General features: G+C 56.2%; 1 protein-coding gene across 12 annotated transcripts in view; it reads left to right on the top strand.

Annotated features, from left to right (window-relative positions):
* Window positions 1–216: 216 nt before the first annotated feature.
* Window positions 217–11,657, top strand: part of EBF3 (EBF transcription factor 3) — a 128,513-nt gene continuing 117,072 nt past the window's right edge. For all 12 annotated transcript variants that reach the window (XM_074907974.1, XM_074907967.1, XM_074907972.1 and 9 more), the window contains exons 1-5: window positions 217–357; window positions 8,022–8,388; window positions 8,615–8,771; window positions 9,182–9,245; window positions 10,066–10,121. In XM_074907974.1, coding sequence (XP_074764075.1) covers window positions 8,255–8,388; window positions 8,615–8,771; window positions 9,182–9,245; window positions 10,066–10,121 — 411 coding nt within the window. In that variant the 5' untranslated portion in view covers window positions 217–357; window positions 8,022–8,254. The remainder of the gene's footprint in view (window positions 358–8,021; window positions 8,389–8,614; window positions 8,772–9,181; window positions 9,246–10,065; window positions 10,122–11,657) is intronic.

Genomic DNA, 11,657 nt, shown 5'->3' with positions numbered 1-11,657 from the left:
CGCGACGGGACGGGGGGAGGTCCGGGTGCTCCCGCCCCCCCCCCCCCTTTCCTTTTCCCTCCCCCCCCCCCCCCCCCCGGGGCCGCGCCGTCGATTCCGCCCCCGCGGGCGCCCCGCGCCTCCCGCCCGCCTCCCGCCCGCGCAACGCGGGGGGGGCGCTTGCGCACTGCTGCGCTCCGCGCACCGCCGTGCCCCACAGAGCCTCGGCGAGGCTGCGGTGGGTAAGTAGTGTACTAAAGCGCGCAGAGCACACGCACCCTCCTCCGCCGTTCCCCTCCTCAATAAACGCTGCCCTCCGCCCGCGCGGGGGCTTTCCCCAGGAAAAAACCTCTCCCGGGCCTAATTAAACCGCGAAAGGTAAGCGCCCGCGTCCGCGGGTCCCGCTCCCGGCGGCGTTCCTGGCTGCGCGCCTCTGCGCGGGGTGCGGAGGTTTGGGGGGGGGGGGGAGCGGAGGCGGCGCGGGTGGCGGAGCGGCCGCTTACCTGGGACGGGGCGTGCGCGGGAGCCGCCGCCCCTCTGCGCGCCCCTGCGCGCCCCTGCGCACCCTCCTGTGTCCCGCCTCGCGGTTACCTGCCGTCTGCGCGGTTTGGGCGGGTGGGGGGGGTGTGGGAGGGTGTGTAGGGGGGGGTGGGGGTGGGAGGGAGGGAGGGTGGGGGGGTTGCTCCGCGTCGGCGGGCCTCGGGAGAAGCGCGGCCGGCGCTGCGCGGCGCTGCGCGGGGTGTCGGCGGAGCGGCCGAGTCTCCGGGGCACGAAAGCGCGGAGCCGGGCGGTGCCGGAGCCGCCGCGCCGAGGTGCCCGGGCTAAAAGGCAGGAAGCAATTAAAACTCCTCCTTTCGGATTAACAACCCCAAATTGATCGATCTGTCAGGAATGCCGGTGATTTATGAAAGGTGCTTATTTCCCCGGTATGGGGAATTTTATGTTCTCTAGGTGAAACTGAGTTCACCCAGCTCCAGAGTAGATTGATGTTTTAATAAAAATAAATAAAGGGAAAAAGCTAGCCTGGTCTTTGGGGACATCAACTCTCAAATCGCGGAGTTAGACTAACAAATCAAACCGCGTTATCTTTACGCTTTCCTATCTTTTAATCTAACGCCGAAAATCCTGGCGGCAGCGCCGCAGCCTCCGCCACCGCAAAGTTTGGGACGCGGCTCCTCCGAGTTCAGATCACGAATAACCGATGGGTCGGAACGAAAACGGCAGCGAGGGGGGGTGTGGGGGGTGTGGGGGGAGGATATGGGCACGGGGAGGGGGGAGCGGGCCCGTCGCTTCTGCCGGCGGCGGGGGCCGGGGCCGCGCTGCGCTGCGCGGCCGCCCGCGTAGTGTCCTGTAGATGGCACAACGTCCCCACGCTAGAACCGCGGCCGCCTCCTCGGCGGCGAGAGGAGGGGGGGATCTGGGGGAGATGTGGAGCTCAGCACTTGTTGTTGTTGTTGAACCCGAACCAGGGTGCGTTTTGTTGTTTTGTTTGTTTGTTTTGTTTTGGTTTTTTTTGTTTTTTTTTTTTTTTTTTTCGGTTTTGTGGGGGGGTTTTGAGTGGTTGTTCTTTTTTTTTTTTTTTTTTTTTTTTTCTTTTTTTTCAACCGAACCCTCGGAAATATATTGTCAAATTCCAACCGGAGAGCCCCAGCCAGCCCGCGGGATTTCCGCGCTTTGCCTCCGGGTTTTGCTGAAAGAGGGGAGCGCAGCGGGGAGGGGGAAGGTGTCGGGGAAACGCGGAGAGGCGCGGAGGCGGCCCGCGGGGGGCGCAGGCCGGGCTGGGCGGCAGCCGGGACCCCCGACACGTTTGCTTTGCGATGTAAATTTCCGCGGGACAAATTGCTTATTAATAATCGAGGAGAGGAGGCACTTTCCTCTTTTCTTTCTTCTTTTCTTTCCCGGTTTTTATTTCTGCATGGCCCCCAGCTATGCTCGGGGCAGCCTCACCGCCCAGCGGTTTTCCCCTTCATTTCAATATCCTAAAGAAAATGCAAATCACCGCGCTGTGGCCTTTTTAAAAAGTTAAATCAGCACCGGCTCTAAGTGACTCCATTAGGGTGGAAAACACCCAAATGCTTAATGTGGGAATAGTTCGTCTTTTTGAGCCCCGCGCACCCCGCTCCGCCGACGGAGGGGGGCTGCGCGCCGGCGGGGAGCCGCACGTCGGGGGGAGCCCCCCCCCTCCCGGTAAAGCCCCCCGGTAGCCGGCCCGCAGTGGGGCTTTGCCCGCAACTCCCCGCATCACCCACCCGGGTTAATTAAGGCTTTAATTATTTAAAAGACCGCCGTGGCTTTGCAAGGGGAAACGGGGAGGCAGCGGCGGGCTCGGGGGCACCTTGTGTCCCCCCCTCACCCCCCCACCCCACCCGGCACCATCCCTGTCCCGCCGCGGGGTGCGTGGGGGGACGAGCCCGGCGCTGCCCCCAGCCCCGCGCCCGCGCTTTATCCGCGGCTCTTCGCGACGGAGCGGCCGATGGGCATCCCGGTAGCGGGTTTGGGGGGCACCCCCTGCCGGCCCCCTCGGGGCTAAAAGGACTTGACAAAGCGGAAAGTTTGGCTCCGCGAGGGCGGAGGAGGCGGCCGGCTCGCCGTTCCGCGGGGCCAGCGCCCGTTCCGCGCAGCCCCGGCCCCCGCAGCGCGGATATTGGGCTCCGCGCAGGCAATAGGATGTGAGCGGCTCCCTCCAGGGCAGCGCGGCGCGGAGAGGCGGCCGCGGCCACGAAAGGGTTAAGCTTTATATTATTCAGTAGAGGTCTTGTTAGGATGTAATCTGCATTTTCTAACTACTGCGTAATAAAAAGTGAGAAGTTTTGAGACACCTTTCTTGATTATACCTTTGGCGATACTTTAGGTTTTACATTTAATTTGCATTTTGTTCTTAGTGAATATTGAAGTCTTGAGTGGAGGATTGAATTTTATTAGGACATCTGGACTGACAATATCAAATCAGACACCAACGTCCCAAAGCATGCTAAAATTTCAGAGTTAATTAGAACGAAGTGTGTTTAATTAAAGCCAATTATAATATCTGAAATTATCTGATCGATCCTTGTTTGTTCAGTTGGACTCGGTTTATATTGTTCTCGCCGCACGGGCGGGACCTGTCCGGCCGCCAACTCCCCGCGGCCCCGGCTGCGCGCCCGCGCCCGTCCCGCGCCCCACCGCGGGGGTGGCTTCCCCTCCGCCAGCCGGCTGAGCGGCTCAGGGATGCGGGGAGGACCGGCGACCCCCTAAAATCCCCCCAAAACCTCCCCAACCCCCGGCCCTGGGGAGCTGGGAAACGGCCCCGCCGGGGAGGGCCGCGCCGTCGGACAACGGGGAGCGGGGAGCAGGCGCGGGGGGTTCCCCCTTCCGAGGAGAAGCTCTGGCTGGACGCACGGCTGCCGGGGCTGGCATTCGGGCACGGGGGAAGTTTAAGCCTTTTTAAAAGCTTTAAAAATTATGATTTCCCTTTTTTTTTTAAAAAAAAAAAAAAAAAAATTCTTAACAATATTGGAACGCCGGAATGCGAAAGCGCACCTGGAGGAGCGCAGGGCCGAGCGCCAGTTTGAGTAAAACACCCTCATACCCACAGGGTGTTTCTTTCCTCCCAGGCGGCCGCGCAACCCGGCCGCGGGGTGCGCAAAGGCGCGGGAGGGGGGGCGGGCGGCCCGCAGAGGGGCCCCGGGCGGCCCGGCCCCGACGGCGCCGCTCGAAGGGCCCGGGGTAGGGGTAAGGACAGTGTCTCCCCCCCGCTCCCGCCTTGCCCAGCGCTCTGCACCGCCCCCGCGGAGCCGGCTCCCTGCCCCACGGTGGCCTGCGCGGAGCGCGGAGCGGGTCAGCCCTCCTCCGCGCCGGGTGCGCTGCCTGCGCGTCCCCGCCAGGGCAGGCGGGGGGTGCGGGGAGGCGGGGGGGGGGGGGGTGCGGCCCTGCACCTCATCGCTCCCCCCTGGGCCGGTTCCCACTTTTCCGCGGGCGCGGGATGCTCCGGAATGTGAATTCAAGTAGCGGAATCAGCCCAAAGCGGGTAAAAGCGATAAATCCCGAAAAAAAGCGGCTGAGGCCGGCGGGGGCAGCCCGGGGGCCCCAACCCGCGGCGCGGGGCCGCCCTCCCCCAAACTTTGCCCTTTTTTTGTGTGTGTGTGGGCTCAGCTAGTGGAGGGGGGTCCGTGTACCCCGCCCTGGCCGCGGGCTCCGCTCCCAGGCCCCTGCTCGGCCTCTAACACGGCCGCCGCGGGCGCAGGTTGCGCGGCGCCCCGCGCAAGGACAGGGCCGGCCTCCCCCTCGGCGCTGCGCCCCCGCGCTAATTACCTCCTCCTCCTCCTCCGCGGTGAATTTACGCCCTGATGTACGCGCCGGCGGGCAGCCCCCTCCCCGACAGCCGCGCCGCGGTACCCGGGCATCCGCCGCTGGATTGAAAATCCCCGAAAATACAAATTTCTCACTCCGCTGCCACGCGGGGAAACAAGAGTTAGCGGAGATTTGTTTCGGTTAACCCGGGTGTAAATTACACCCACCGTAAGCGAGCGCGTTAGTAAGGAAGGCGCCTTCGAACAATAAAATTGAAATACGCGCCTGGCGAGGTTGCGCGGGGCCCGGCGGTGCCCCCCGAGGCAGCGCGGAGCGGGCGGAGGGCAGGGCCGGGGCCGCCGCTCGCCTCTCCTGGCGCGACTTTGCGCGGAGAAAAGTTTTTTTTTTAGCGTGGGAGCCGCTCCCGAGGGTGCGGAGGGGGGGGGGGGGGGGATGTGCGGGGCGGGGGGGGGGGTGCGGAGCGGGACAAGGCGGCCCACGCGGGTGCGCGGCGGAATTCACGGTGAAGAAACTACGGGCTCAAAGTTCTGTGGTTTAAAACAGTGTGGAATGGGGAGGGGGGGGGATGATTAAGATAATAGTCCCCAGGGGGGGCGGCAAAAAAAAAAAAAAAAAAGTTCAGGAGAATCCTGTCAGGGCGGTGGGATGAGGCTACCGATTTAATCCGCGCGCTCCACGTCCAGCGTGTGACTCTGTGTCGTTACGCGGGGCGAGGAGGCCCGGGCTCCCCGGGCGGGATTTACCGCGGGCGCGGAGCTCTCCCCGGCCGGGCCGCGGCAGGCGGCGGGGCGCCGCGGGGCGCGGGGGGCCGCGGAGCGGGGCTGGGCCGTGGGGCCAGCTGGGCTGTGGCCATCTGACCGGCTCCGCCGTGACATCTGGTAGCCCACTGGTGTGTGGCACGCGAATCGCTTGATGTCGCTATTTAAATGCAAATTTGCGGGGGGATCACTGAAGCCTCACCCCGTAAATTCACACAAAAGGGAGACTTGGCGCGCCGAGCCGGAGGAGGAGGAGGAATAAGGAGGAGGAGGAGGAGGAGGAGGAGGAGGGCCGAGGAGCCGGGAGGGCTCGGGCCGCCCCCGGCAGCCGCGCACACCCCCTGCCCGCCCGGCGCCGGGCCGCGGCCGGGGCCCCGTCGGTTCTCCGGTGCAAGGTGCCGCGGTACGGGCCGCCCCCCCGGTCCTGCCCGGCCCTCCCGGGGGCTTCCCGGCCTCCCCCGGAGCCGCCCCGGGGGCTCCCGCCGCCGGGCCGGGGGATGAAGTTGGGGGGGTGGGGGGTGCTGGTGGGCCTGGCACAGCGCGGAGAGGTGCGGAGAGGTGCGGAGAGGACAGGGAGCATCCCGGGCGGGCTGCCGGCAGCTCGCAGGCAGCGGCGGAGTGACAGAGACACACAGAGACACACACAGGAAAAAAAAAAAAAGAAAAAAAAAAAAAAAGATAAAGTTGGTGAATGATAAAGACCGTATTTTCCACGCTTTGGGTGCAGGACCAGATGATCTAGAAAATGAGCTGAAATAGATTCAGCCTCAGAGCCTGTTGTGAAGAGCAGCTGATTCCCCCATTTCTGGCCAGATGGCTTCTGAACACAGATTTGCATTCATTTTCGCTTAATATCGTCCAAAATAGTGGGGCAGCTGCATTTGTTGTCAAAAAGGTTTAAAACTCCCTTTCTTTCTGGGGCAGGATCGTTACCTTATGTGATGGGCTTATGGAACTTTTTTTTTTTTTTTTTTTTTTTTTTTCTCCTAACCTCCTTAGTCAACAGTATCAGATTTAAAAGGATTTGTTTTAAAACCTTCTAATTTGGTAATCAGATTTAAATCGCCTTGGCGCGTGTAATCTGAATTAAAGATACTGTAAATGATTTTAAGCATTACGCTTTCGTTAGCAGAGGGAAAGGACCAACTCCGGCATTGTTCTGGGCATTTTCGGAAATCTGGTACAATTACAGCCTTCTCGGGGCAGTTTTACCTGATTTTTCGGAGGGCGGATTTGACGTGTTGGAGACGGGGGGTAGGGAGAGGCACCCCCCCCCCCCCAGCCCCCGCCGCTCGCTTCAAATCCCGAAACGTGTCCGCGCCACCAAAATGCCATTTTCACCCCATTATTTGGGAACTTTGGTTCGGCTGGTCCCTCCGCGAGGAAAGTGTTTGGTTTTGTAATCTGCTCTACTGTACCTCCAAAGCTCCGGGCTGCTTATGAATACAGGAATTTTCTTTTAATTTATCATGAATAGTTTCCATACACTTTGATTTAAGGTTATTAACATTCTATAGACAGTGGCATCTTTAATATGTGGCGATCGCTTCTAAAGACTAATCTCATTACCCTCAAATAGTCATAAAATATGATTTTATTATACTTACGTATTTAATTAGACGGCCAGCAATGTAATGGATTTTGAGATCGGGTAGAGCAACAGCTTTGATAATTCACTTATCTTTGGCAATAGTCATTAACCCCCAACACCAGCAAAATAGATTGCTTTCTAACACTTTTTTTTTTTTTTTTTTTTTTTTTTTTTCCCCCCCTCACCCCTTGGAGAAAGGATCGGGGATGGTGGTGGTGTGTGTGTGTGTCCTGATCAGACAAATCGGACTTTGATTTTCAGCGATTAATTACGGTGTTAGCGCACGGACCTGGGCGGTCACTAAAAAAAAAAAAAAAAAAAAAAATTAATTTTAAAAAAATAATAATTAAAATTTAAAAAAATAAAAAAGAGGAAGTCCTAAAGGCACCCTGGGCGGAAAAGCCTCGTCACTCGAGGCGGTGTGTGCGGGTCTATACGGGCAGGGCGGACACTGAGCTCTCCGCGGCTCCGAGCCTCCCAGTGCCCCCATTTCCGCGCCTGCCTGGATCCATAGGGGATGGCGGGGGGGGGCAGCCTCACGCCGCCCTTTGTCCAGCCCCAACCTCTCCTCCCCTACCCCAACCCCCCCGGGGTCGCAGCCCCCTGCCCTGCGGCCCCCGCCCGGGTGGGGGGGGTCACCCTCGGGGCCACTCTCCAGCAGATGTTGGGGCGCTCGACGGCGCGGTCCTGCGCGGGGTGCTGCGAGGTGCGGGGGGGGTGTGTGTGGGGGGGGGGGGGGTGGGGACGACCCGGGGCCGGGCCGGAGAGCGGCGACGAGCTCCCGGACCCCACGCTCCGTATATGGCTGGGAGCCCGCCCGCCGACTACGTCATCAGTGACGCCATCGCTCCCGCGGTGGCGGGGGCCCGGCTCCCGGGGAAGGGCGCGCTCCTCGGGGAGGGAGGGCCGGGCTCCGCGCGCCTCCGTCCATTCCGTGAGACGCCACGGGCCCGCGCCCCGTTCTCCCGTGTGCCCGGGAACACCTCCGCGGTAATCAGCGTGGGTTTTTTTTTTTTTTTTTTTTTTTCCTCTTCCCTTCTTTTTTTTTTTTTTTTTTTTTTTTTTCCTCCTCTTCTTCTCCCCCCCCGTTTATTTGTCTTTTGGAGCAGGAGAGCCTTGCCAGAAAGTGGTCGATTCAGCAGTGTCCTGAAGCTTTTTTTTTTTTTCCGAGGCGGTTTTACTAGGATGACACCACGTTGAGCGCGTCTGCAAAACAACAACAAAAATATTTATTCTTTTACCCCCCCTTCCCCCCCAGAAAAAAAAAAAAAAAAAAAAAAAGCGCAACCTCGCAGTGTCGCCGGCTGCAGTTACACTTTTTCTTTCTTTTTTTTTTTTTTTTCTTTTTTTTTTTTTTTTTTTTTAAACCACCAAACTGGAACGCCATCCAACTCGCTGCACAGAAGTACTCAGTAAATTGTTTATGTCGTGCCAATACAGGACAGATTGAAGAAGGAAGCAAGACTTGAACTGGGCTTTTCTCCTACTGATCACAGGGAGTAAAGTCATCTCTTATATTCCAGTCGCCAAGGAGAGAGAGAGAAAATCAAGCAACAACCAACCCACCCCGTAGCTGACATTTCCCTCAGTTTTAACCCCTTTTGGTTAGGAGCTGGTTTTGCCCAAATTTGTTTTAATGTTTGGGATTCAGGAAAATATACCAAGAGGTGGGACGACCATGAAAGAAGAGCCGCTGGGCAGCGGGATGAATCCTGTCCGCTCCTGGATGCACACCGCTGGGGTAGTGGATGCGAACACGGCCGCCCAAAGGTACGTCTGCCAAATCCTCTCCCGGCGGTTTTCTCCTCCTGTATTTCTCATCCCGGCCGTAAATCCCCCCCCCACACACCACCCCCCCCCCCCCCGCCCGCCCCGTATCAGTTACAGCCTCCCCGCTCCGCTCCGCTCCGCGCTCCCCGCATCCCCCCCGCGGCCGCGGAGCCTGCGCGCCCCTCGGCCGCTTCTCACCCACGCCTTGTCTTGTTTTCTCCCGCAGCGGCGTGGGGCTGGCTCGGGCACATTTCGAGAAACAGCCGCCTTCCAATCTCAGAAAATCCAATTTTTTCCACTTCGTCTTAGCTCTGTACGACAGGCAGGGGCAGCCAGTGGAGATTGAGAGAACAGCTTTTGTGGACTTTGTGGAGAAAGAGAAAGTAAGTCTGCCTGTTATCTTATTTTTTTTTTTAATTATGATTATTTAAAAAAAAAAAAAAATCCCCACGTTTCGGAGTGATTTAACCGATCACATAATTCCCGACTAACGGTGCTCCGGGGGCGCCCGGACCACGTGTGGGTCGCCCCGTTATTCCGGCCGCTCCAAACAAAAATCCCGGGTTTCGAAACTTAGGGCCGCGTCCCCGACTTATTTTAACGCCGGGAAAACGGCTAAACGTGACATATTTGCACCCAGATCATGACATCATCAGCGCTCCACAAAAGTGACCGTGGGGCTGAATTTCTGCAAACTGTTAATCCCGAGCCGCTTCAGGGACGAGAAAAAATGTGCGTCAGGAGGAGGGAGATATTTTTCATGCTAAATGTAATTATTTATCGTTGCTTGCAGGAGCCAAACAATGAAAAAACTAACAATGGAATTCATTATAAACTTCAGTTATTGTATAGCAACGGTAAGTTGTCGCTACCTCATTTTTGAACGGGCGTGTGCCGCAGAAAAGTCTTACTTTCTTTTTCAAGGCCTTTTGGAAAAGGATATAAAGATTTTGAGGTTGAAATTACACGCGTGTAAACACGGCTCTTTCCTCGGCACATAAGGAAAACAAAACATAAACGATCAATAAGTCAATGGTACTTCACATGATTAACCGGTTGGTCTTGAAGTGGAAAGTAAAAAAAAAGGGATCGATAGCTGCTCCGGCAGAACATCACTTTCAAGTGACTTTTTTTTTTTTTTTTTTTTTTTAACACCCCCCCCCCCCCCTCCAAGTTTTACGAATTAGTGGTGATGCTCGGGACGGGGTGAGCGCAGGGAGCGGGCAGAGCGGGGCCCCGGCCCAGGCGGAGCGGGCTCCCCACGCGTGAGAAAAGCCCGGCGGGGGGGGGACAAACACACACACACACACACGCGGGGTTTGCGCGTCCCAGCGCCCGCCGGGTCGGGGGGGGGCTGTGGGGCACGGCCCCCAGGCGCCGGGCTCGGGAGGGGACGGGAACGGCTGTCACTGGTGACACCGGTCATTTCTGTTTGGGTTTTGTTTTGTGTTGTGTTTTTTTTTTTTTTTTCCTTCCCTCCTTATTTTCATTATTATTATTATTACTATTATTATTATTATTATTACTATTATTATTATTATTTTATTTTCAAGCCCGGCGCGAGTGCCGATCCCTGGCCCTTGCAGTTAATTGCCTGACCTCATGCTTTCATTATGTAATTGGGGTGGTTCGCTACTGAAATCCTGACCGGAATTTGTCTCCGCTTTCCCCCCCCAGGAGTCAGGACGGAGCAGGACCTGTACGTTCGCCTCATAGACTCCATGACCAAACAGGTGAGAAACTTTACGCTTTTTCCTTACACGCAAGTTGCTAAGTTTGGATTTCGCCCTCGCTCGGGGAGGGAGGGGGGGGGCTGGGGAGGGGGGTGTTAGACCGGTAAACCGCCCCTACTCTTCGTTTACCTGAGCCAGCAATTCGGCTGCGTATTGCTGGAGGATATTTTAAAAAAGCGAAAAAAAAAAAAAAAAGAAAAAAAAAAAAGGTGTGTTGTTGCTGTGCGAGGAAGCGTTGGCGTCGTTAAATAGTGTCTGTGGCATTAAGTACAACGTCATGTGAACAGATGTTTGATATAATTAATTTAGCAAGGGAGAGAGGAAAAGCAAAGAAAAAAAAAAAAAAGGAAAAAAAAAAGCTCAACATCAAGTTGCCCAGATTTATTTTTAAACGCACTTTTTCCCCCTTTGTAACTTTTTTTTTTTTTTTTTTGGCGATATTTTTCCCGGGTGAGCAGAGGGCAGCCCCTTTCCTTAGGCTCTCCGAAACTGGCCGTGATTACTCCCTTTTCTTTTCGAATGCGACCATCGAGTAACGCGAGACGTTTATTTGGATTTAAAAGTGAAATGTGCCGAGGTGAAAAGTCATCTTGTTCTCCTCTAGTCCATATTCACCTCTCGGCCCCCCATCTCCATAATTCAAACTCCGTGCTCCAGGGGTCACCCAAACCCGTCCATTTCCCTGAGATCAGCTTCTGGTTCTTCCTCAAACCTCTGTCATACCTTGTAAATAACATAATTACAAGCAGTTCCTTATTAAATTATTTAACCTGTCTTGGTCAACTTTCGCGATGATAACTACGTGTTATCAGCGTTGCGCCACAGCAATTAAAGACAGAAAGCTTTGGATTTAATCAACTTTTCAAAAAAATTTTTTCTCTCGGAGAGACATTTCACTATTTTTTTTTTTTAATTATTTTCTTTTTTATTTTTTTTCCGAAGGGGGTTGATGGGGAGGAAGGTGAGAACGGCGAATAATTCACCGCCTTCTGGAAATCAGATACCAGAGATGGAAATTAAAACCATTCCCCCAATCTGCCAGTTTTTTCTCCCCCCCACCCCCCCCTTCCCGGTCGTGCTCTGCACTCCCGGCCCAAACAAGCCTGCCCACACGTCGTATTTTTTTTAATTTTTTTTTTTTTTTTACTAACTTGCTCATCCCCGAGCAAGGGGCAGGCGAGAGCTTCCCCCGGGCCGGGATGAGCCCCGGGAGCGGCCCCGGCCCCCCGCGCTCCCCGCAGAAACTTTTTACTCCTCTCGACTAAAACCGGGGCTGGATCTAAACGCCTCCAGTAGTAAAATCGTGTGATTTCCTCCCGGAGAAAAGCAGAGCTGACAGGCGAAGTACAATTACTCTGACAAAGACGAAGGCGTTGTACCCTTCAATAATTATTTCAATAGGTTACAGAGGAGCCCTTTAAACTCTGGAGCGCTCTCGAGTTGACAATGTGGGTTTATTTCCTTTGTATGGAGCAGCTAAATGTTTTCGGAAATCGCTGTAGTAGTCTAATTAAGAGGCTTACATCGGCTGCTCGA

The sequence above is a fragment of the Athene noctua genome, chromosome 5, assembly GCF_965140245.1.
Source record: "Athene noctua chromosome 5, bAthNoc1.hap1.1, whole genome shotgun sequence".
NCBI lineage: Eukaryota > Metazoa > Chordata > Aves > Strigiformes > Strigidae > Athene > Athene noctua.
Note: the sequence above shows the minus strand (reverse complement) of the source record. Positions and strands in the feature narration are given on the sequence as shown.